At 38.3% G+C, this 26,746-nt stretch overlaps 1 protein-coding gene across 1 annotated transcript in view; it reads right to left on the bottom strand.

Annotated features, from left to right (window-relative positions):
- The window catches only part of LOC123237441 (ubiquinol-cytochrome-c reductase complex assembly factor 1), an 87,646-nt gene that overhangs the window by 21,992 nt on the left and 38,908 nt on the right, over positions 1 to 26,746 (bottom strand). Inside the window, exons 5-7 of the mRNA XM_044664366.1 lie at positions 24,731 to 24,803; positions 20,340 to 20,397; positions 7,078 to 7,186 (exon numbers count right to left, since the gene is read on the bottom strand). Of these exons, the coding sequence (XP_044520301.1) occupies positions 7,078 to 7,186; positions 20,340 to 20,397; positions 24,731 to 24,803 (240 nt within the window). The remainder of the gene's footprint in view (positions 1 to 7,077; positions 7,187 to 20,339; positions 20,398 to 24,730; positions 24,804 to 26,746) is intronic.

The raw sequence follows: 26,746 nt of genomic DNA, 5'->3' as shown, positions 1-26,746 counted from the left end.
GTTTTGCATGACTTCATAATAGTAATGTTTTTTTTTTAATTTCTTGCTTTCTCAATGAATGAGGGAAGAGTGGAGGAAGGAAGAGAATTTAAAACTGAAAATAAATCAAAATTTAAAAATAAATGAGTAGGGGCAGCTAGGTAGCTCAGTAGAAAGGGAGCCAGGCCTGGAAACAGGAAGTCCTGGGTTCAAATCCAATTCAGATGCTTCTTGGCTCCTGGGCAAGTCACTTAATCCCAATTGCCTAGTCCTTACAACCTTTCTGCCATGGAATCAATATTTAATATCAATTCTAAGATAAGGCAAAGGTTTTAAAAAATAAATAGAGCTAGAGCTATTTAAAAATTGTATTCTACTTAATTGCTGTAATATATAGGGCAGCTAAAAGGTACAGTGGCTAGAGGGTTAGACTTCAGTTTGAATCTTATCTAAGAGATTTACTGAGTGATGCTAGGCAAGTCATTTAATCTCTCTGTGTCTCAGTAAAATGAGAATAATAATAGCACCTAATTCTTGCAGTTGTTACAGTTGTTGTGAAGATCAAAGGAGATAAAATATGTAAAGGGCTTTACAAAATTTAAAGCATCATATAAATATCATTATTAATAAGGTTCTTATTCATGGTTTGAATACTCCTGACTCAGGGCTTCGGTACTTCCTAATAACCATGAAGATGGGGCCACTCAGTGGGTTTCTTTTAGAAACAGCCCCTTTCACTATGGCAGTGTCAATTATGGACAAAGAAACAGAAAATCTGAAGTCACAGAAAAAACAAAACTTGGGGCAGAAAGTTGTTGAGGAGTAAGAGAGAGGAAAAAAAATCCCTAGAATATAATGCCTTGAAAGCATTCTTTATTGGTTTGGAATAGAAAAATGTTATTCAATCCTAATTTTCTCATATAATCATGCTTGATGTATTTAGAGATGTGAAAGCCTGGGAAAAAAGCAAATATTTTGAGGGGAAATTAAATTTTCTCCCAAAGTTTTCCAGTTGTCCTACCAAGTTCTATTTCTGCCTGCTAAAAGGCACTGAAGAGCTCAGCATTAGGAATCTCTTAAAAGGCAGGAGAATGTGCCTTGAAACCAGGCTCATTCTTATTCATGGGGTTCTACCCAAAAGAAATCTTTTGGAGGTCCAACTGAGGCTCTAGGGATCCAGAGAAACACTGACAGGGAAGAAAATGGCTGAAATTTTTTTTAGTCCTGGGCTCCACTCTACATTTGGAAACTTAAACATATGCATTGTAAGTTACAAGGTGGGGATGTCTGGCAGGACAGAGCAGAGCATTGGGGAAGTCATTTAGCCAGCCTAATGTTACTATTAACACTTTGAGCCACTGCCCTGAGCTAATTTTTATGTTTGTTTTTAAAGTTAGGTTGAAATGTCACAAATGGAAAATTGGAGTAAAGAGTACCAGTTTACCACAAGACTGGGCACACCTGGCTACAAGCACCCACCAAAAGAAACTGACTTCATTAGTACTAGAGGCAGCAAGTGAAATGTACATCTGAAATCAGCGTGCACATGGGGAAAGTGCTGAGGCCAAAGGCGCTGTCTGTTTTCACAGCTGTGTCAAGTCTTAGTTCTCAACTCTTACCAACACTCAGGAGTGGGGCAAAGAGCCCAAGGAAAAAGGTCTCCAACCTCTTCAGCTGCAATGTGGCTTACAAAGGATTTTAAGAACCAGTTAATGAAATAAAACAAGACCAGATGAGGTGATATGATGAACTTCATTTCTGCAGCTAATTTATATGTTTGAATCTCAAATAAGGTTTTAAAAAAAAAAACTCAGAACATTCCAGATAAAATGTCAAAGCTAATTCTGTCAGCCACAAGACAGCATTTGATTTCTGGCCCAGCTGCACGAGCATGCCTCACTTTACATGAAAGCTGGTATAGTATAAATTTTTGTAAACTGGAGAATATTTTCCCATTGGCTTATACTGTAATCCTGTTAAGTAGTTAGTGATTTCTAAACTAACACTTAAGTGCATGTGCTCTCTATTTAAAAGACTCCTCTGGCAATTCAATTCAACAAACATTTATAAGTGCAAGGATATGTGTGAGGTTCTGAGGGAAATAAGAAAACGAGGGACTCTGGCTTGGAAGAAGCTAATAATCTACTGGAGAAAACAACAAACACACAGATAAATATAGTACAAAGTAGAGGGTGATTGGGGAGGCAAAGAAAGGGACCAGAGAAAATGCTTGAGGAAAATTTCAGGAAGGGAAAGAGCTAGATTTTCAGAGAGAGTAACAATCCAGATCTAACTACCAAAACGAATAAATTCCAATTTTCCTACACAACTGAAAAGTTCTGTTCTGAGAGTTAGAACTGGGTTCAAGAGCTGACTTTGCTACTAATCTACTCTGTAATCCTGAGCGAATATCTCTTTCCTCTGAACCTTAGACTCTTCAAAGGATTTAAATAAGATCAGGGGTTTATCACCTGGGATGTTTGGGGTCCATGAAGTTGGTTTGGATATGGGGGAAGGGGAGGAGAGACAAGATAATGAGGAATCTTGGATGACTCCTAGGTTGAGCCTGAATGACTGGAAGGATGGTGTTGCCCTCCACTGTAATAGGGAAGGCAGGAGGAAGAGGGGAAGAGTTTCAGGGGAAAAGACTTAGACATATTAAGTTAAGATGTTTACTGGACATTCAGTTTGAGATTTCAGAAAGGCAACTTGAGATATAAGATCAGAGATTATCAAAGAGCTAGTAGATTTAAGAAACATCAGCACAAAGATGGCAATTAAATCCATAGGAGTTGATGAGATTACAAAGTAAAGATGGACAGAGGGAGAGAAGAGGGGACAGGAAAGAAAGCTGAGGGACACCTACAGTTAGAGGACATTTGGAGAAGGATCTAGCAAGGGAGAAAGAAGGAGCAGTCAGGTATAAAGAAAACTAGAATAGTGTGGTATCCTGAAAACCTAGAGAGAAGAGAATATCAAAAAAGAGAGAGTGATCCACAGTATCTAAAGGTTGCAGAGAGATCAAAGAGAATGAGGACTAAGAAAAGACCACTGGATCTTACAACTACAAACAATCATTAGTAACTTTGGAGACAGCAGTTTTGGTGGAATGATGAATTCAGAAGCCAAACTTTAAGAGGTAAAGAAGAGAGGAAAGAAGTGAAAGCACCTAAAATAGATAACATTTTTGAGAAGTTTAGCTACAAGGGGCAGAAGAGAAATAGGATGACAGTTAGCAGGGATGGAAGGATCAAGTGAGGGATTTTTTCAGGATGGGGAGACATGGGATTGTTTGTAGGCAACAGGAAATTAGTCAGTAGAAAGTGAGATACTGAAATAAATGAAAGAGTGATGGACAGAGGGGCAGATGACAGAGGGAGCAATTGTGAAGATGGGATTAATTCTCCCCTGCCCGCTTTTAGATTTACCAGAATTGTATATACCACCACTTTATGCTTAAGTGGGGGGAGGTCTGCAACCCACGTGCTAAAGTGAGTGACAACTCAGAAACAACTGATTACCCCCTGGGCAGTCTTAAGAAAATTTATAAACTATAATTAAGGCACAGGAAGTGACGCAACAAAAGGGTCTTTAAAAGTAGTTGCAACTTCCTGTGAGGGGGAGTTTTGTGAGAAGTTTTTTGGAGTTGGAGCTCTTTTGGAGGATCTGAAGGCTGGTGGAGGATCTTCTCTTTGGACTACCATGTGGGTGAGTGAAAAAGGCTGGCTCTTTTCATAGTTCCTGTAGGGTCTAGCTTCCAGAGAGGTTCCCTGTCTTGGAAGAGGCCTTGTGGCTATAACCCCTGCTTTATTCACCACCAGCCCCTCCAACTCATGGTCTTCTGGTGGAGGGTTAACAAGCCCTGCCTGGTTTGAACCAGGCTGGAGTAATTATCTAGTGTGATAGGACAGATACCTTCTCTACCCTCTTTCTCATTTCTCTACTTTCATTCTTTCCCTGTATTTTATTAAAAAAATACCGCTAGGGCAGCTGGGTAGCTCAGTGGAGTGAGAGTCAGGCCTAGAGACAGGAGGTCCTAGGCTCAAACCCGGCCTCAGCCACTTCCCAGCTGTGTGACCCTGGGCAAGTCACTTGACCCCCATTGCCCACCCTTACCAATCTTCCACCTATGAGACAATACACCGAAGTACAAGGGTTTAAAAAAAAAAATACCACTAAAAAGTCATTTGACTGAGATATATTAAATTCAACAACCACATTCTCATATATTTAGTCCAACCTTAATTTTTTAACCCTTACACAATGTTTTGGAAGAAAAGAGATGGAATGAGATCACTTGAACAAGCCTTAGTAAATCGTGAGGTCACTTCATCATGTGACATGGGGTGAAGGAGGGAATGACAGAAGGTACCTGAGATGAGGAAGAAAAGAGGGAGCTCATGGCAAATGGCCCCACTCGTATCTGTAAAATGTGAGACAAGGTTCTCAAATGAGATGCAGAGAGGGAGAATCATGGCAGGTTTGAGGAGGGATGAAAAAGTTTTGAAGAGCTGTTGTGAAAAGCAGGACAGTGAGGTGATTAGGAAGGTACAGTAGGGCTGCCAGCAACAGTAAGGGCCCAACTGAGGTCATATAACAAATTTGTAGCAGACCGAGTCAGAACAGTTGTGTGATTTTCTCCATTTTCTTTCAGCAGCACAAGTAGGAATAAAGGTAGTGAATGGTGGGAGTGACCCAAGGCTTAGGCTTGGCAGGGAATAACTGCTGAAATAAATCTAAGGATTCAAGAAAGGAGGGCACTATAGAGCTGAATTGCTTCATCAGGACACAGACAAGAGGAGAGTGGCTAATGCATGGGAGATGGCCTTGGGGAGAACTGAGAGGTCAAGGGATAAGGTCAAGGCACAGTTGAAAAGTAGAGTTTAGTAAAGGAGGGCACAGGGAGAGGTGAAAAGCCAATTATGGTCAGATAAGGGAATTTCAGAATTTTTTAAAATAGAGGTGATATATTTATGGATGATGATAGCAAGATCAAGGGTATGATTATTTTTGTGTGTGGTTAAGGTGGGGTGAGGAGTAGGCTATGGAGACACAGAAGGCTGAGGAACTAAATAATTAGGGTTTTGGGGGGAGAGTCAATTTGTATGTTAAAGTCCCCTTGTAGGAGGTCAGGAGTTGGGGATGGCAGAAAAATTATGAGCTAGGTTCCAAATTCATTGAAGAAGGAAGGGAAGTGGCCGGGTGATGGGGGGTTGGGAGGGTGGGAGGGGGAATGTCAGTTGACAAGAGCTAACAGGATTTTGACTGGAAAGCAGAGATGAACTTCAAAGGAAGAAAGGTTACTGAGTGATAGAGGAACAGAGAAAATATGAAAGTGGCAATGGGGAGCAAGAAGTATTCCTACTCTATGACCTCAACCAGTGAGTCAAGGAGAATGAATGAAAGTGCAATCAGTCCTGGAAAGGACAGCCAAGCAGGCTGTGTCACTGTGGGGAATCAAGTTTCAATAAGAGCTAGGAAGGAGTGGGAGAGGAAAAAATTCAGCATGAAGGAATGTTTGTTGCTTATACAATAGACATTTTAGAGATCACTAGTGGAAAAGATAAGGAGAGTTAGGTTGAAACTCTGAAGTGAAGGGGTCGAAGGGGATAGGAACAAGTAGGATGAGGAATGTGTGGAATGGGGTTTGGATGAAGATCTATAGGAGTTCAGAGTCAATAGGATGTGGGTAGGACCAAGTGTGAAAATGTTCATCATTGAACAGAGGGTGATACTCCTCTACCTTAAAAGAACAGGCACAGCAGGAGATGGGAGACCTAGGTGCACCATCAGAGAATGTCTGATTCCTTCTCTCATCTGAGGAAGCAAACATTGATATAGCAGAGGAAGTGCAACACTCTCTGCCCACAGGGAGGTCCTTTGAGGCAGATGGGAGATGCTGGTGGAATGTGAGAGCTAGGCTATGCATTTCTAGTGCAGCACAGTTCAATAGCTGGGGAAAGGGGCCTAAGTTTAACTTAAGCTACATTAACTTAGAGTTTCCCGAAAGCTTTTTTGGGTAAATGGCATTTAAGTAAAAAAAAGAAAAAACTGCTGAGTTCTGCTCTGGATAGTTGGGACATCTTAAGCAATCAAAGCAAATAGTTCACATTTCTGAAATGGCATCCATTTTTATCTCCTTTGACAAGGAGCTATCATCCAAGACAATAAATCAAGAAATGTAGGAAGTAGTTCAAAAAATTGAATAGGGCCCATGCAGGAGGAGCTGTTCTCTCTTTAGAAAGAACCCATATGTCAAAGGTATACCAGGGCTGCAGGACTAGGCAAGCACCTAAAACACACAACAAAGACTTCCTCAATAAGCACTTGATATTGACATTCACCCCCCAAAACTCAAAGGAACCTGAGCAGACGTCCTTGCCCAGGGCCCTTTCTCTACAGTGTAGCACAAAACATGTTCTTCATAGCAGATCTGTGAGGAAGACTAAGGTAGAATAAGAATAATTGGTCTTGTTTTGCTACTGAAGAAACCAAGATCCAGAGGGATGATTTTTTTTTATTTTAATCACATTGTCTTACCAATATTTATCCCATAAATATCTAATTAATTTTTATAGTAATCACAACACTAGCAATGGACAGAATCTGGACTGGAACTTAGGAAAGTCTAGAGATCCCTCTATTACATCACAGGGATTCTCGGATTGGTGGAGGCAGCCTAAGCTCAGGCTATATACAACCCCTCCTGTTGGATATGTCAGGACCAAATGTCTACATCATCAAATACGAACATTATTTCTATCCTGTTGGCCATGTGATTAATGTTTCATGGCATCCTCTCTTCTTGGGGTGTGCTGGGAGAGCCTCAGCCCTGCAGTACTTGATCCTATGGCCCAAAGCCCAAACCTCTTATGATGCTATTAAGACTATGAACTCTTAGCTACTCAGGATATTTGCATATTAATCACCATTGAAACAGTATCAGTCCCTTGGTTGGAGGTAACTATGCCCTTTGGGCAACAATTTAAAAGCAGAAAGAAAAAGAGATCTTCCCTAGGCAGCTGGCACTTCTGACCTGAGAGAGGCAAACCACAGATAGAGACTTTGAGGATGCAGGATCTGACCAGGCCCACTTACCCCCATGACTCTGCCACGCTGCTCAACGTCCTCCCACATAAAATGAACTATGATGCGACACATGTAGTTCCCTGAACGGCCTTCCTGCTTCATCCGAACAAGACACATCCTGGGAAAAAAAGGCAAACAGTCACAGGATGCTTTCATGCTCTTCTCCTTATACTTCCCACTGAAACTATAAAGGCATTCCTTCCCCCAACTCCATGCCTCTGTAATTCTTCATCTACTGGGACCTATTCGAACCTCTGCTCAGCTGCCACACTTCCCTGGTCCCTCTAGCAGGTAGGAATCACCCTTCTGAAAACTATCTTATACCCATTTTATAATTCTGTATATATTCATATGAGAATATGTTGTCTCCCTAATAATTAGAATTTAAACTCCATGAGTTTCCCCTTTATCTTTGTATTGCCAGAGCTTACTACATATTTCCTGGCACAGTACGTGGTGAATAAATGTTTGTTGATTCTTGATTAGTTAGTCTGTTCATCCAGGCATTCATTTAATATGCATTCATTAAGCACCTATTGCTGTATACTAAGCAGCATGCTAAGCACTAGGGAAAATATAAAATCCATGTAAAATATATCAAAAGAAATAATTTTTAAAAGCATAGCCTAACAAAAAAAAGTATAATAGGAGATAGCACTTCCAGAGTTCAAAATTCATTAGAACATAGCTTTCAACAAAACCATTTGGGATTGGCTAAAAAATGGGTAAGTGGGTCAATGGAATAGGCTAGGCAATGGAGAATAAGAAGTAATGAAACAATAATTCAGTGTTCAATAAAACTAAAAACATATATTACATAGGAAAAAACTATCTATTTGATTAGAACTGCTAAGAAAACTGGAAAGCAATCTGGCAAGAATTAGGTGTTTAGACCAACCATATTCTACAATAAATTCAAAATGGATGACCTGAATATTAAAAATTTTATCATTTTAAAAATCGGAAGAAAAGTCAATCATATACCTTTCACAACTATGGATAAGAAATGTATTCATTTTTTTCAGTCTTCTGTTTTTTACATCATCATAGTTTTCCTCAGTATCACTCCTTATCTTTCTCCTCCTGGAGGGCCACCTCATATAACAAAATGTATTTTTAAAGGCCACCAATAAAAGGGAAGGGGTAAAGGAAAAATCAGCACCATAATCCAATACATTAGAAAGGTCCAAAAATACATGCAATATGCAATAGGTATGGGAGTTCAAGTTGGATTTATCCCGGAGATTCACTACCTTGCATGAACTGTTACAAAGTAAAGTAAGCAGATCATGAAAACAATATACGTAATAACTACAACAATGAAAATGGCAAGAAATAATATAAAACATTCTAAAATGAATGCTGCAAAATGATAAAGAATAACCTTGGCCCCAAAAAAGAGATATGAGAAGCTACCTCCAAGCATAATAGTAGCCTATCATATTTATATAACCTGTTCTTTCCCAATTTATGGGCACCCCCTTAAATTCTTTCCCATTCTTTCTCACCTCAAAAAGAGCTATAAATATTTTTGCACATCCTTAGAGTTTGTTTTGCTTAGAAATAATCCCTCTAGGTGCTGAGCCTGGACTCAGAAAGATCTGAGTTCAAATCTGACTGCAGAAAACTTACTAGCTGTGTGATGCTAGGCAAGTCTCTTAACTATTCGTTGGAGGAAATGACAAACCACTTCAGTTATCTTTGCCAAAAAAACCCTACGAATAGTATGGTCTACAAGGCCACAAAGAGTTGCATATGACTGAATGATTGAACTACAACAATCTCTACCATAATCTACCCTTCCTCTAATTTCACCTTCTCCTTTTCCTTTCCCTCGTCTCTTTTCCCTGTTGAGTGAAAAGTATTTCTGTACCTACCTCTGTGTGTGCATGTGTACAAGTGTATGTATGTGTGTACATGTGTATGCATGTGTGTAAGTATGTACGACTTGCTCCCTCCACCACATCACCTCATTTGTCAAGTTATATAGCTCTTTCCAGGACTGCTCATCCCCCTTTGGTATCTACTATTCACTTCAACTCTCACCTGTGGCTCCAAGAAGCTGTAGCATGCCCAGTGGCCATACCTCCATAAAACTGTCTTGGCAGACTGGCTAAAGCCAGGTTGAGGCCTCAAACCATAGGCCTCAGATCTATGAATGAGTTAGGGGGATGTCCACCCCAAGGACGTGAAGACTTCCCCCAGCAAGATGGACAGATGAGAACTATTTGTTCCAAAGGCCGTGAAGGAGGCTGAAACAGAAGATGTGGAGCACTTAGCACTAACCCCCTATATCACTCCTGATGATGATAAAAGTTCCCAGAGGACACATGTATCATCTACCTATATTACAATGTGAGCAGTTGACCCTTTTTTGTCTTTTATTGTTGTTTAATCATGTTTAATTTTTTATGTTTCTCAACACCTATGCTTCAACTTCAAAATTTCCACGCAGCTCTTTAATCTTTTCATCAGGAATAGTTAGAGGCCATTTATTTCATTAAAAATTTATTTTTTTCCTGTACAGCATTATACTCAGTTTTGCAGGGCAAACTATTCTTGCCTATAAGCCTATATCCTTTGCCTTATGGAATATCATATTCCAAGTTCCCTGGTCCTTTATGGTGGTGGCTGCTAAATCACGTGTGATCTCAACCACAGTTCGTCAATACTTGAATTCCTTTTTCCTAGCTGTTTGCAGTACTTTTTCTTTGACCTGGGAACTCCAAATTTTGGCTAAAATGTTTGGAAGTTCTAATTTTGGGGTGTCTTTCAGGAGATGAATACTGGATTGCTTTTATTTCCATTTTGCCTCCTAGTTCTAAGAAATATAAGCAGTTTTAAGATTTCTTAAAAATGATCAGCCTCTTTTTTTGGTTATGGCTTTCTGATAATACAATGATTTAAAAAAAAAAACATTTCTGTCTTAAAATTTTTACTAAGTATGAATTCCAAGGCAAAAGAAGAGCAAAGGCTAGGCAACTGGAATTAAGTGACTTGTCTAGGATCACGCAGCTAGTGTCTGAGGCTACAGGTCCTCCCCAACTCCAAGCCTGATGTTCTATGCCCAGGCCACCTAGCTGCCCCTAGTAAAATGATTCTTACATTTTTTTCCCTTCCTTGATTTGTTTTCCAGGTCAGTTGTTTTTAATAATAAGATACCTTATATTTTCTATTTTTTTCAGCATTCTGACTTTGTTTCAATACTTCCTTCTTGACTTTGGATTTATTAGGACTGGGCTTTCCCACACTTCTGGAGTTAAGGTTTGGGCCAGTCCTTATTGTTGCTTTCTTAGGGTACTCAGTGTTGTGTTACTCCAAGATCTTATGAACAGGCTAGAGACTTGCAAGCTTTCAGAGCTACCAAAGGGGTCTGATTTGCTGCCTTCCTAGCCTGAGCTCTACGAGTTCCTGAACTGGGTGTTTGGGCATGACCCAAAATAGTCTACTGTTGGATTCTGCCCCTATCAACCAGCTAGAAAGCTCTGTTCATTCAGAAGAGCAGAATTATGAACTTCTTTTGGTCTAAGATTTTTATCTTGTAGGCTGGCCTACATGTTGGAAGTGAGTGCCTGCTCTTTGTTTGGTGTCTAAGTACTACCACTGCTGCTACTGGCTTCTGAACTTTCTTCTTTCTCCTAACACAGCCTAAGGTCTCCTTACACAGAGGACACCACCTCCCATGTGCAAACCAGTCTCCTCATTCTGACTTGATCTGTGACTTGGGACTGGGTTTTGGGTGGCAAAGCTGCCATTTTATAACTATTCCCATCACAATGCCCAGATATAGATCTGCCCCTCTCCTCTTTCCCTGGGTGATGAAGTAGTCTATGTTGTGTCCAATCTCATCCCCAGGCCACAAACCTCCTAGGCCAGTGATGGGCAAACTTTTTAAAGAGGGGGCCAAAGGAAAGGAAATGCTCATCTGTCAGTTTGTTTCTAAGGCAACTCTTTCAAGTTTCATTGTATTGTATTCGTCAGCTAAGGAATAATGTTGCAGGGTCAGATAGAATATTTCAGGGGGCCACATCTGGTCTGCAGGGTCTTAGTTTGCCCATCAATGTCCTAGTATCTCTCTATGCCAACCTGGGACAGATAAAAGATTCACTGTGTCTTTTTCTGGATTTCCTCATCAAAATTCAGGCTGGTGAATTTCCTAGGCCTATTTGAAGGAGTTCGTGGAGTGGAGTTCCCAACATTGGGATCATCTCCACCATCTTGGCTCTGCCCTGCAACCAACCTGATTGTTTTCAAAGTAAACCATCATGTCATCAGCAAATTGGGATAGTTTTATCTCCTCTTTACTCATCTTTGTATCTTTAATTTCTTTCTCTTCTATTACTGCTATCGCTAGCATTTCTAGAACTATATCAAATAAAAGGGAGGATGGGTATCCTTGCTTTATTTTTGTATTTATTGGGAAAGCTTCTAATTAATCATCATTGTATATGAAGTTTACTTTTGGTTTGGGATATTTTTATTATATTTTTAAAAGGTCTCTCTAAATTTAAAAAATAGGTCTTTCTATGGCTATACTTTGTAGGGTTTTTAGCATAAATAAGTATTGTATTTTGCCAAAGGCTTTTTCTGTATTTACTGAAAAAATTACGTAGTTTTGTATGAGTTTTTTAAAGGTGGTTTTGTCTGTAGTTTTTTTTTTTTTAATTTGGATTAATAATGTTGAGTGCTCCAGTGTTAACAGTATACAGATTAACAGTATACAGAGGGATGGTACCCTAACCCTATATCCCTGGTATAAATTCAACTAGTCATGATGATTTGTTATATGAATCACTGTAGTCTCTTTGACAAGATTTTGCTTCAATTTTTTGAATCAATTGAATCAATTAATGATATTGTTCTATAGTTCTACTTCTGTGCTTATTTTATACCTTGTGATTTTTCTTTGTACTTGAATTTAAATAATAAGGCAATATTTAACTCATAAAAGGAATATAATGGTTTACCTTCTCAAATTTTGAAAATAATTTATGTATTATTGTTACTAATTGTTCTTTAAAAGTTTGATTGAATTTTCCTATGAATCTTAACTAGGGTCAGGAATATTTTTCCTTTGGTAGTTTCTTTAAAGCTAATTCTATTTCCTTTTCTGAGATTAGCTTATTAAGCAAAGGGTTCTATTTGGTCTCCTGTTAATTCTGATATATTTTGAAAGTATTCTTTCATTTCTTTTGTTGTCTTATTTTGGGTACTATATTTCTGGTTTCATGATTTCATTTTCTGCCATCTTATTTTTAGTGAGATTGGTTAAAGGTTTGTCAATTTTATTAGTCTTTTCAAACAACCAGCTCTTAGTTTTTATTTATTCTTTTGATAGTTTATTAATTTTCCCTCTAATTTTTAATAGCTCCTTTTGTTGTTTATTTGTTGGTTTTCTAAAAATAACAACAAAAATATCAAAAGTGAATGCTGCAAAATAACAAAAAACAAGGATGGCCCTAAAGAAAAGATAAGAGAAGATACTTCCATCTTCCCCCTTTTGCAAAGATGGGCAGTCCATAAATGTAGTACACTACAAATGCTATCATACATTTTCAATGTATTGACCAGTTTTGCTGATTTTTCTCTATTTCTGTCTTCAAAAAATAGTTTTTGTTATATGTTGGCTCACTGGAAGGTGAGGGAAGAATATTGGGGAATATTTAGATTTTTTTCAAAACAAAAGCATCAAAAGTTTATTTTAAAAAAGATATAAATTCTCTCTTAATGAAATTTAGTACACTAGGAAAGAGACCAAAGAAATAACTATAATCCACAATACGATATAAGTTATTTATCAAATCACAACAAAATATTATAAGAAGTTTAGGGTGGAGGGGAATTAACTACTGACTACAGAACCCAGAAGACTCAGTGATCAAGGTCTTAAACAAATGGAAAGCAATTAACATGAGGGGAATTTCAAGGCATAACAGGGAATAAGAACATTTCAGGCCTGAGCAAAGACACAGGAGCAGGATAAGCCACAGTTCATTCAAGAGGCAGAGAACAGGGGGCAGCTGGATAGCTCAGTAGATTGAGAGTCAGGCCTAGAGACGGGAGGTCCTAGGTTCAAATCTGGCCTCAGACACTTCCCAGCTATGTGACCCTGGGCAAGTCACTTGACCCCCATTGCCCACCCTTACCACTCTTCCACCAAGAGCCAATACACAGAAGTTAAGGGTTTAAAAAAAAAAAAAGAAGAAGAAGAAGAGGCAAAGAACAGGCCAGTCTGGCTAAAGATGGAATGTATGAAAGGAAGCAACATGAGCTAACACTAGAAAGGCCACTTTTCCAGTGGCACCTGGAATGTCAAGTAAAAAAATCTGAATTCTACTTAGTAGGCAACAGAAAACCACTAAAGATTTTTTAACCAAGAAGCAAGACTCAAGTACAAGGAAGATTACTTCTGGATGTGTGAATAATAAATTGGTAGAAGAGTGGACACATGAGAAACCTGTTAAAGGCTGTGAGTTTCAGTGCAAGTTTCTGTTCATTTTGCAAATAATCCATTAGAATAACAGATTTCTACATCAGTCTAGTCCAGCTAGTCCATGCAGCCTCTCTAGCTGGAAGCACTTACTTGTCAAAGTGAAAGAAGGAACTTGGACAGTTATCCCTTCTCTTTATTCTCTTCCATCTTCCTTTTCTTATTCACCTCTCACTGTCTCCTCCCAAACCTTTTTTTCTAAACAAGGGAGCTTTAAGATATAGTTTACAGACTGCCAAAGATGGAAGGGACTTTGAAAATCATTTATTCCCACCCTTTCATTTCATAGGAGGCAAAGTGAGATTTAGGAAGGAGAAAGAACTTGTTCATGGTCATGCAAAGACTCAAGAGCAAAGGGGCAGCTAGGTGATTCAGTGGATTGAGATCAGGCCTAGAGACAGGAGGTCCTGAGTTCAAATCTGACCCCAGACATTTTTTAGTTGTGGGACCCTGGGCAAGTCACTTAACCCCAATTGCTTAACCCTTACTGCTCTTCTGCCTTGGAACCAATACACAGTATTGATTCTAAGATGGAAAGTAAGGATTAAAAAAAAAAAATTAAAGACTCAGGAACAGAGCCTGGACAAGAATTCCAGGCTCCTTACAGAGTACCTTATTCTTTACTATGTATACACATTCTACCATATATAAAATAAAGAGGGTAGACAAGCTGATCTCTAATGTACTTAGTATTCTATGAAATTTGTTTCTGGATAAGGAGACTGGTCATAGAAAGAGTTGGATACTCAACTCCAAGAAAATCAAACTGGGTAAATTCATTTCTCATATGATTTTCTGGAGGTTAATCACACCATTCCTATTGGCCTCTCACCTGAAAAGATGTCATATGCTCTAATGCTTAAGTGCTGTCAGGGGCCAATTCATCAACAGCAATAGTGAGGTAATGGAATTCATTTATTTGAAAGTTTGGTAGTTTGTTAATGCACCTGCCCCTGAGGTTTAAAAAGGCACAGCTTTTCTCAGACCATAAACTTTCTAACTACATGGACATTAGGCTAAATGTTTTCTGTTTCACAGGGCAGTGTGTTCCCTTGCTTCCATGGATACCATCCCAGCTGATGGTTATCTTAGGGCAATGAAATGGTGAGGTAAAGTCAAATTAAAGAAATTTTAGACTATTACCCAAAATGAGGCCTCTTGGAGAAGATGAGACCCTGATTATAATTCAAACTCAATAATCAAAAATCAGAATTCAACATAAAGGCTATCACATGCCAATTTGTGTGGGATACTTCAACTGTGGCTAAACTACAGTACACATCCTGTTGTAGCCTGATTTCTTTCTCCCATCTAATTAGTATTCACTGATTGCATAGGCCTTTATGTCAGAGATTATATACTTAGCATATTCTAACATTAAATTGGTGGAGGGTAAATCAGAGAAGCCTGACTGACATGAAAAAGTTACAAAAGGTGAACTCTTTAGAGTCTGGTCATTTCCTCAGGCTTTTCTTGGCAATGACAATGGACTTGGGGGATGACTTTAACTATTCACACTATTATGGATCTAGAGCAAGGGAGATTTTAAAAAATAGTTTTTAAATGAAAGGAAAAAAAGGGGAGATTATTCATATAACTAGATAAAAAGAAACTTATAAATTACACTACTCTAAGTCTAAGGAAAAGGGTAACAAATGTAAGGGGAAAGGGTTCTGAGGGTAGTGTATGAAAGAGAATCAGTAAGAACAGGGTTGCTTTAAAGGAGATTAAATGAATGTAATGGACTTCTCTACTAGCAGCAATGCAATGATCCAGGACAACTCTGAGGGACCTGTGAAAAAGAAAGCTATTAACAATCAAAGGAAGAACTGTGGGAGTAGAAACACAGAAGAGAAACAACTGCTTGATCACATGGGTTGATGGAGATATGACTGGGGATATGGACTCTAAACGATCACCCTAGAACAAATATCAATAATATGGAAATGGGTCTTGATCAATGACACATGTAAAACCCAGTGGAAATTGTGCGTTGGCTATGGGAGGGGGAAAGGAGGAGGAGAGGGAAGGAACGTGAATCCTGTAACCATGGAAAAATGTTCTAAATTAATTTAAAATTTTAAAAAATAAAGGAGATTAAGTTATAATGTATGTGTGATATGTATCTTCTGTTATGGCATGGGGAATATGGAAATGTGTTTTGCATGAAAGCACTGCTATATAACCTATATCTTCCTGGGAGAGGAAGGGAAGAGGGAGAAGAGAAGGGAGAGAATCTAAATAGCAAAATGTCAGAAAAAAAATTGTCAAAATTCTAAGTATAATTGAAAAATAAAATTAAAGAAAGTTTTAAAAAATAAAGTCGATTATGCTAAAATAAGTGTCTTTACAGAGAAAGAAGGGGGGTGGGAGACAAAAATTTTAATCTGGAAAAACAAACCAATGTTAAAGACCAGAGAAATAGAAATCTAGCTCTGATAACTTTAAATGTGAATGGATTAAACAATCCAGTAAAAGGGAAAAGAGTGACAGATTAGATAAGAAAGCAAAACTCCATTAACTGATGCTTACAAAAACACTTAAAAAACAAGGGCAAACACAGAACAAAAATGAGGGGGGTTGGAACAAAATTTATTATGCATCAACAAAAAAGCAAGAGCTGCAATCATGCTGTAGATAAAGCAAAAACAAAAAATTTGCAAAATAAAAGGGAAATGTGAAGTTTAGCTGCTAATAAACTAAAAGCAAAGAGAACAAACAAATTCAAGACTAATGAAATGTAGATCTGTTTAAAAGTTTTCTAATACAACTCTTTTATTTTATAGGTGAAAAAACTGAGCCCAGAAAGGGGCTTGCCAAGTCTTACCCAAAGTCATACAAATATCTGAAGCATTGTTAACTTAGAAAGGAGGTCTTCTGACTCTAAACATTTTGTATATGCTCATAAAGACAAAACATTATGGCAAATTTAACTACACATAGCTCAAGTTGTAAGAAAAAGCAAATAAGCAAATATTAAATAATCCCTTTAGACAGAAACACAATGGACAGGAGCTACTAGCAGTTCCATGAGAAAAGCAGATATAAATCTAAAATCTCCACCTTTATCTATCAGTCATTCTGTCAATTCTTAGCTGAACATAAATTCTTACAGGGGCCAATTTAATGAAACATACAATAAATATCCAGCTAATGATGTCAGGATAGTCAGGAACAAATGCACCCTCAACCCTTCATTTGTCTCTGTATGGATATCATCATATGGTAGAGATAAACACTCAGTTATCTGGAAGAGTAGTCTTGCCCAAAATAGCTCACTCTCTTCAAAACTCAAGGGAGCTAAGGTCTAATATTACAAATTAAGTGATCACCTTCTTAATTAGCCACATTCAATCAGTTTAGTGAGCACTTACCATATGCAAAGCACAGAGGAAACAAAAACAAAAACAAAAAAAACAACAGTCTAGAAACCTATTATCTGCTAATAAGGTGAGGCTTTTAGGCTTTGCATCCATATATGCAAGGTTATTCTATATTCACTATCTGAATTCTACTCAAACCTAATGTGGAAATGGATGTTAACAGGGGCAGCTAGATGGCTCAGTGGATAGAGAGACAGGAAGTCCTGGGTTCAAATTTGGCCTCAGACATTTCCCAGTCAAATAACTGGGGGCAAATTACTTAATCCCAATTGCCTAATCCTTGCTGCTCTTCTGCCTTAGAACTAATATTTAGTATCAATTCTAAGGCAGAAAGTAAGGGTTTAAAAAAAATTATATATATAAATATATATATATATAGAACCTACAAATAATATTACAGGTGATCTAGCAATATGAATACTCCTGGGATGATTGTGAAAGAGCAAAAGTTATAAAAATTTTGAAGAAAAATGAAAGGAAATAGAGCCTATTTTCAAACATAAAAATTGCTGTAGTCAGCATTTTCAGACATAACTTTGTATTTACTGTCTTAGGGAGCAAAGTAATACAAGCATAAAAATTATCTACTATAATCCCTCTTTATTCACATTTCATAAAAGAACAGGGTTATGCAGGCAGTTTGAGAAATGTTAAGAATCATGTTAAAAATCTGTAATAGCCCCCAAATCCTCTGTGAAATAGAGGGAAGAAGAAAGACTAAAAATATTGACAGGGAGAAGAAAGGCAATAATGCTTATAACTAGCCACTGGAGTAACAACATCCACTTCATTTTTAGGATGTATGTGATCATATGAAAATAGAGAAGCTTCCCATAAGCCCCTCACAGCTGGTATATGGAAGGGGGTAGGGAGCAGGCTAAAACCATTTTTCCCAGTGTAGTCACAAAAAGTAGAAGGTTTTTCTAGTCATGAATTTCCTCCTTTTTACCTAAGTTCTTCTGCCTGAATCTGGAAGGAAAGTATTCTTGTTATTCCTAAAGCTGACCTCCTGCCATGTCTTGGCAGCTAGCAGCATCCTGCCCTTCTCTACTTGGCCTCTCTGACAATGCCAGTTGTGTTTTGGCCTACGTTTTCCCCTGCAGTAGTTTCTAAGCTGCTTAGCCCAGATTGGATTTGGAATTCAGTGTAAAGATCATGGGCACTCAGGGAGATTTGTCACTCTGGTTGCTGGGAAGGAATCCTACCATCCGCTGGACTGGCTGCGCTCCTTGGAGGCCAAACAAATCAAGCTTGCATGGCTGCGCTCAAGTGCCGGCAGTGTGAGAAATGAATGAGGTTATTTATTTGTTGGCTGGCACTTTGTCATTTTCCCGGGGCTATGTACATGGCTATCTCTGCCTGGTTTCCTCCACCCGCTTACTCTCCAAGCCTACTTCTTATTTGAAGAGTGCAGGGTCACAGGACCCACAAATATAGACCCACTGGGCGAGGCCCTTCCTGAAGCCATCTCATCTGACCACAAGTCTCCTCCAAATACTAATGCCTGGCCTGGCTACTACTTGTCTACTACAGGACAAGCTCCTGGAAGAGAGGTACTGGTATCCTGGGCTATGAGGTTAATTATGCAATTTCTGTAAAGTGTCATATAGACCACCAGGCATTATCGTTTGTTAACATATCATGTTAAAAATTAAAAAGCTAGGGGCAACTAAGTGGTTCAGTGGATTGAGAGCCAGGTCTAGAAACAGGTGATCTTGGGTTCAAATGTGGCATTAGACATTTCCTAACTGTGTGACCCTGGGCAAGTCACTTAACACCAATTGACTAATCTCTGCTCTTCTGCCTTGGAACTGATAATACTTAGTATCATTCTAAGATGAGACAGTAAAGGTTAAAAAAAAAATGCTATGTAGATGAGTGGGTTAGGAAGGGCAGAGAATGGGGGGAGGGAGATACAACCAGGGCCAATCACATATATCAAGGCCAGGATAACTAAGATTTCCTCGGGAGTATAAATTTCTTAGTTTTTCATCAACCATGCTAAGGCAACTTTAAGGAGCTCTAACAAAAACTGTAGGAATGGTCCCTTTGATGCCAACTCTATCAATAGCAGCTCTCCCTGGATGGATTAAATACTATGATCAGACAGAGTCCAGAGCACTCCAAGAGATAGCTAGCAGTCACAGCTGAGAATCGCTCAACTTAGCTCCATCCTTAGCTTCCAGATCAAATGAGATATAATTATTCTTCCAAGGAAATGGCCAAAACTCCCTTCTCTACAACATGGTAAAGTGAGGCTCTAGGAGGGGAAATCACTGGCCCCAGAACACATAGCTTTCTTATGACATCTGGATTTCTCTCCTGAGACCAAAATTCTTTCCACTGCATCATACAGAGTAGCATGACCTATAACAGTAAAGTGGTCTCCCTTCTCACTGATTTTGCTTGGCAACCCCCACCCCCACCAGACATCTCTCCCTAAGGCCTAACTCTTCAGTAGTACTGCCACCTGACTAAACACCGAAGTCACATTTCCAAGCACTGGTGCCTGGGCCCTTGCCCCATAGCCTTTAACCAAAGCTATCAGATGCATCATCTCTACCAATCCTAGGGGCTCCAGGAGTGAAGTAGGTAAGATTCATTTCAGGAACTATCAAAACCAACCTTTCAACAGAGCAAGAGTCAGCCCTAAGAGCCTGCCTCAGACAAGGAGCCTTTTACAAGGCAGCAGTTCCAGCTCCTCAGATGCTCCCTTTGGTTAGAGCAGTAAACTTAGTTCTACAGAATTTGGCTTCCCAAGATCTGGCAGTTTGATAAATACACTCCCCACCCCCCACCTTCAACGTCTCTTCTATATCCTTCTGACCTTTAATAGCAAGTAACATTAGATGAAAAATTGATTTTTTTTGGCTACTGATTTCACAGATGAAGAAAAATATACTGTTTAAGGTGTTAAATATTTTTACATGCAACAAACCGGGCAAAAGCCTGGCCTCTGTGCACTGTAGAAATCCAGGCATAAATGTCAGCGCTATAATTTGTTATAGGTTTCTGATGACCAGCAATGAAAATTACCACAAATTCTCACAATTTAAACCACTTTTACGTAAATGAGGACTTTCCTAAAACAGCTGCTGGAGGGAACTTTCCGCCGAGGAGGCTCGGCAGGGCTCTCAGAGACCCTGATAATGTGGCTCACTGGGGCATTCGTTCTTTGAGAAAATTCTACAAATATGAGTTTCTCTCCAAGTCTATGATTTGACCTTTAATAAAAAAAAAATTGCTAATAGAAGCCAGTTAAGAAAATGAATGGAACAGTTTTTTCAGTCTGAACAAACGTCATTTTATGTGCTCAGTACTGCTATGGTCTATACCTTGCAAGTCAGCAGGATTGAAAAAAACCCCATGTGGTCAACTTATTTCAAAGACTCACTTACCAGACATGAAGCAGAGTAATAAGAAACCAAGAATTGAATGTATCAGGCATCTGGCACCCTATAAGACAACAGCAAAATAGTTTTCAAATAAAGGTACACTGAAAGCAAAATGAGAGTTCGCGTGTTTACTGTATTTTAATTGCTAGTAGTATACTGATCAATTCAATCAACCACTACTGATTTATTGTTTATTACATTCAAAACTCCACTTGTAAAGGCATAATATGCAAAGATAATAACTTTTAGTAGATAATGTTTTCTGATGATTCCATAAAGCAAAAGGCCCCTGGAGATCTCAAATCAATTGAAAAAGCATGCAAAAAGATTTCACCTTCTCTTTTTTTCCTCTCTCCCAACAATTAAGAAAGCTTCTTTATTCCCCATTTCCTATTGTCTCTAAGACAAGGGTTCCTAAACTTTTGTAGATCAGCGATCCTTTTGGCAGCCTGGTAAAGCCTATAGACTCTTTCTTAGAATGTTTTTCAATAACTGAAGGACATGTTAAATATTAGTTAGACATGAGTGGAAATAAGTAATTTTTTCCCCATCCAGGTTCATGGAACCCTGCTCTACAGTAACAAGAAGTGCTATAGAGATAAATATTAACAGATTTACTCAAAAAGCAAGGAGAACATTCTTTCCCAAAGAAAAGGCCCAGGGGAAAGAAATAGAGCTAAAGGATATGAGAGTGTAACCAACAAAGGAACATGGTATTCAATGGCTAGTGCTGCCACCGTTGGCCCTATGGCAGCCCAGCCAAAGAATGCTTTTCACCACTCACTGACAAAGCTGAGCAGAGGTTCCAGCTGTTTCCAGAACCCACAAACCAGTTCTGTGCCCAGACTCTCAAATCTTTCAATTTTTTAGGCCAAATCTCAGATCTACTCAAAACAACCTTTGGCTCAAAGTCAAGTGTGGGGCTCTCCAATTTCTCCTGGCAGATAACCTCTCCTTCCTAAGGGAAGGCAGGCAGAATTCTAAAACAAGAGGAAGCAAAATACAGAGACTTGATGTGGTCAAGGTTCTACCTAGCCACCCCATCCTTTGGATTGTTAATCCATTGAAGGCAGGTGACTTTCTGTGTCACCGTAATTATTTAAACATCATAGTGCACACTAAGTGATAACAAAAAGAAATAATTATTGGTACCAGGAAAATGGTCCCTATATTGGTGGAGAGGAAGCCCCCAAGGCTCACCAAAATGAATCTCCCCAAAAGAGACCACCTTGGCTATCATAAGTTGCAATAGAGATGTCTACCTTTAAAAAGAAAAAACTGGGAAGGAGGAAAAAGAAAAATCAATGACAATAGGTATATGTACAGAATCTCAGGGACCTATAGATCTCAAGAGATTATCTGGGGTAAATCCCAATCTTCAGACATGTATAACATATATCATTATTCCCATTTTACAGATAAGACAAGTGAGGCCGAAAAGGAACGAACAATTTGCCTAAGTAGCAGACTTCAGGCTGTCTGCTTCCCAATACTGCGGTCCCTTCCTTCCCACTATATCATATTACTCATAATAGCAACAAAGTGAAACCCTTCTCTCTATTGCCTATGTACTTTAAAACCTGCTCCAAAAAAACAGGCAAAAAATTAAAACAAATATGATATTGCCTTGGGCAGCTTGACCAAGTCTATATGAAATTAGATTGATGCTGGGCAGCTCCCTACCCTAAGAAGAAACTGAGGTTTCTTGGAAATATTTCCTTCAATCTGGAAAATGAAATTTGGCTAATTCTAAAGGACAATCTGTTCTGCTACTACATCTACCTCAAACCTTCCCAACAGCCCCCAAGAGCCCTTCCAAACTTCTGGAGCCAGAATTAGCCCTCAGGCTGTGAGGCATCCTGGCCAAGAGTTGGACCTGGGTCACAGTTTTCTCCTCTGCGGGATGCCAGCTCACTGCTCAAGATAGGAAGAGAGTGGAAGAACAAGAGTTCACTAAAATACCACCATGTCAGGGCACAAATGCTCCACCCTATGACCATCACAACAAAGAGTACCAAGTACTAGCTACCCTGTCCTTTGGATCATTAATCCTCTGAGGGTAGGGATGGAATTTTCTGTATCTAAGTCATTACTTAAACACAATAATGCATACTAAATTATAACAAAGAAGAAAAAAAACACAAGTAGTTTCTGTGGCAGGTCAGTGCATTATGATTCAGTGAACATCTGAGAGTTCATATGCAGGGGCAGCTAGAGAGTACAAATGGATAGAGCCTAGAGTCAGGAGGATGTGAGTTCAAATTTGACCTCTTGTATGACCCTGGAGAAGCCATTTATCTCCACTTGCCTAACCCTTACCACTTTTCTGTCTTAGAATTGATACTGAGACAGAAGGTAATTTTTAAAAAAAGCATGCAAAGCTTTAGACTCTACTTTTGAATAAACATTCACTAGAACTCCTTGGGAAAGGAAAGGAAAAGAGAAAGGAAATAGGAAAGGGAGGGAAAACATTTAAGAGATAAAGCTATGAAACAAAGATTTTTTTTAAATGTCAGAACTGATATATTTTTTAAATTGTCAGAATGACTAAAAACATTACCTCAGATGCTATTTAGTGTGGGGTTTCCAGTAGAATTAATTTGAGGAGGCCCCAAGAGTGCTTATCTCTGCTATTCACTCCCTATGTGACCTTGAGCAATCACTTCCCTCAAAGTTTTGGGGTTTTCTTTTGGTAAGAAATACCAACCTATCTAGTCCCTTCTGGTTTTAAGATTCTCTGACTGTCCATTTCAAAGTAATCACTTCAGAAGACCATCTGACTCTCATGCCAATAGGGCTGCCACTGCCCCAAGCATTCTTGGCACCTTCTATTACAAATGCCTTTCAGAGCCAGTTCACAAATCACATATGAAAATCTGCCTTATTACTTTGTATCTCTCCTCATCTTTAATCCCATATTTTATGGCCCAACTTACTCAACCCCATCTCTCATCTTAAATTCAACTTGGAATGATGTCAGGTTATTTCAAAAAATTCATTTCACTCCCCCCCCCCCCCCCGGAACAAATGTTTGCTGCCACTGAGGTTGTTCATAAGCACAAGGCCCAAGTTCTAAAGTCAATGTCAAAAAGGAGAACTCAGATATCCTTTAAGGAAGAGCAGAATCTTTGGAATAAATATATAAGACCTCCAAAAGTTTTTTTTCAAACGGAACTATTTTGAAGAAAGGAAGGCATTTATTTTTATGTATGGGCTGTAGTATGCTTTTTAAATAAAGTGGCATCACTTTAGAGACATACCTCCTAAATGATAGTTTAAGTTATGGTAAAATTCAAAAAAAGTTAAAAAAAATTTTTTCAAATTATATTGTCTTTACATTTATGTAGCCCTGTTGTAAAAATTTTATAAACATGTCAAAATAGGCCATGAGCTCAAATTATTCCCAAAATATTCAATACTAGATTCAATCCAGGGTCCCTTACTGAAGGAGAATTAGCAACTATCTTGACATCATGCCAAATATAATAAAATTCAGGGTTAAGTATATAATATGTTTGTTGATGACAATTTAAGGAATGTCAGACTAGTGAACGGTGGAAGTCACTTAAAACACATGGATTCGAAACTTGTGCTACTGCAGAAACAATACAGTTCTTAAAAGCAATGGCTATTTCACCAAGAAAAGAAACAATGCTTTCTCCCTTTGAACTGTTTCTTTCTAAATTAAGAATCTAATTTGATTATCAAAAAATGGGGGTAGAAGAGAAGCTTTTATTCCAACATAAAAGGGAAGAGAGAAAGCCACAAAGAGAAATATATACACTGTATTAGCTGAGTAAGTCAATATTTTAATTTTTTAATGTTAACTCAGATGAAGTAGTATGGAAATATTCCATTTGTATTTCAACAAGAATAAGAACATTTTTTAAAACACAGTTTTAGTAAATAATTATATTTATTTGTTGAAGAAAAATATCTAGAATGCATTCACTTATTGTTTTAATTAAAGATAACAATGAAAATGTCTATACTATTTGGACCATGGCTGCTATCATCCTAGTATAATAATGTAATAATATCTTTCAAATGGCAAAGATTAACATGTGGAATTGGTAATTCACTCTCCCTGAGACTTTTACAGGTATCTGCTTCAATTACTTCAAAAAAAATAAAATAAAACCATTACTGTGTAGTCTACTATCAGAATACAGTTATAAATTTTTTTTAATTTAAAAAAGTCATAGCTTTAAAATATAGAATGTACACCATCTAAAAGTAAGGCCGTCTTCTCAGTTGCAAAAAATAAATACTATGGTTATAAACAGTTTATAGGAAAAATGGATGTCTTCCTGACTAGTGATTTAAATCAAAGCGACCCTACTAGATAAAACCATTCTGTTCTTTTTCAGAACTACTACAGAGCAGTCACTTACTTAGAAAGAATTCCTCGAAGTCGGTTTTCTCCACACAGCTAGTGTACATGCGCAGAGCAGCAATCTTAATCTTCTAGACAAAGAAAATAAAACCAAACTCAAGATGTGACCTAATGGTACCATTAGGTAGGAGTCAAAGAATCCCAGAATTCTGGAGCTGAAAAGGATCTTGAGTGATTATCTTGTCTTGTCCCCTGCCAGAAGTTTATTTGTGGAGGATCTTGAGGAACACAGATTATATCCCTCTTGGAAGACCACTTTAATCTATGATTAAAGTAAAAAACTTCTTCCTCATGGCCAATTGAAATTTCTCCTGCTGCTTTAGTTAAAGCCCATTTCATCTTGTTTGAATCTCTAAAAACAGAGAATTACTATTTAACATTCTCATTAAAAGTGAGGAACACACACACACACACACACACACTCACACTCACTCTCTCTCTCTCTCTCTCTCTCTCTCTCTCACACACACACACCATTCTCTTCTCCCTCACAGTCTAATTCCTTTAACCTTTCCTCCTCTGGACTAGGATCCATTCCTTTAATTCTTTGCAAATTTTTCTGGATCATCTTCAGTTTCTCCATATCATTTTAAAGTCTGAACTCTTAAGGACCTGACTAGAGGAAATCACTGAAGTCATCAGACTTTTGCAGAAACAGTCCAACTTTTAACAACGAAAGTTTTTGTTTTTTTTTCTGTAAGTAATAAAGAATTTTCCCTTTTTTTAAATTAATGACTTCTAAGTTAAGAAACTGCAGATCAAAGAAGTAGGAAAATATTCATTCCTTCTTGACCCTAAATAAACAGGAGTAGAAAATGAAGACTAACAATGCACTCAAATGCACTGAACTCTATCTAAAGAGCTGTTGTCAAAGCCTGTCAGCTCAACATGGTGCTAAGTAAAGGACTATTTCGTTGTCTCCCAAAGCATTTTAAAATACTTTACCAAAAAGACAACAATAATTGTGGTTATTAAAAGATTCGTGGGAAACGAGATTTTCAGTTTATATCAACAAAATGAAAAAACAACTAGCAAACCCAAATATTCTTACAGAGAATGTCATAACAACTGAAAAGAGAAGTCTAAAAGGAATTTTAATAACTAGATCTTTTCTTGTTAAGAGAAAAAATATACAACTCTACAAGGAGGTTACTACTTCCACGGCATTTTTGTTAATTGTTCTTCAAATTCATTTCAGATCCTTCCATTCTTGATCAGTCCTGTGGTAATCATAGAATCTTAACTGGAGTGAACTTCACAGGCCATCCAGAACAACCCTGAACTTGAAACATAATTCCCCTCTCTACTATCTCCAATATAACATCCAATCTTTAGGCCTGAACTCTTGAGAAACCCACATCATAGCACTGGTTCATCTAACAACCTCAATAAAGTACAGCTTGACAAATAGTTATCAGTCCCTTTTTCACTTCCATTCTACTTCTGAACAGATTTATATAATGGAATATCTTCCTTATATTGACATATTGAAATTTCTGCTTCTCTGTACCTACAATGGTCCTTTCTTCTAGGACCCCAGCAAAACAAAAACAAAAACAAACTTAACTCCTTTTCCATAAGAAGATGAGATGAAGTTAAGAATCACTGAGGACATGATCTTTATATTTGCCAACTACTTTCATTGTGCCCTCTGGAATTCTGGTTCTCTCATATGTCTTATCTACTTGCTCTCAGTGAAACCAGGCTTTCTCCCTCAGTAGCTAAGAGACTCAGTGGATAGAGAGCCAAAGGCCTAGAGATGGGAGGTCCTGGGTTCAAATCTGGCCTCAGACATTTCCCAGCTCTGTAACTCTGTGCAAGTCACTTAACCCCAACTGCCTAGGCCATACTGTTCTTCTGCTTTGGAAATGATACTCTGTATTGATTCAAAAACAAAAGGTACAGGGGGCAGGGGAGAGAAGGAGGGAAGGAAGGAAGGAAGGAAGGAAGGAAGGAAGGAAGGAAGGAAGGAAGGAAGGAAGGAAGGAAGGAAGGAAGGAAGGAAAGAAGGGAA

This window comes from Gracilinanus agilis, chromosome 2 (genome assembly GCF_016433145.1).
Source record: "Gracilinanus agilis isolate LMUSP501 chromosome 2, AgileGrace, whole genome shotgun sequence".
Taxonomy (NCBI): domain Eukaryota; kingdom Metazoa; phylum Chordata; class Mammalia; order Didelphimorphia; family Didelphidae; genus Gracilinanus; species Gracilinanus agilis.
The sequence above is the reverse complement of the archived record's forward strand: the minus strand, read 5'-3'. Positions and strand labels throughout refer to the sequence as shown.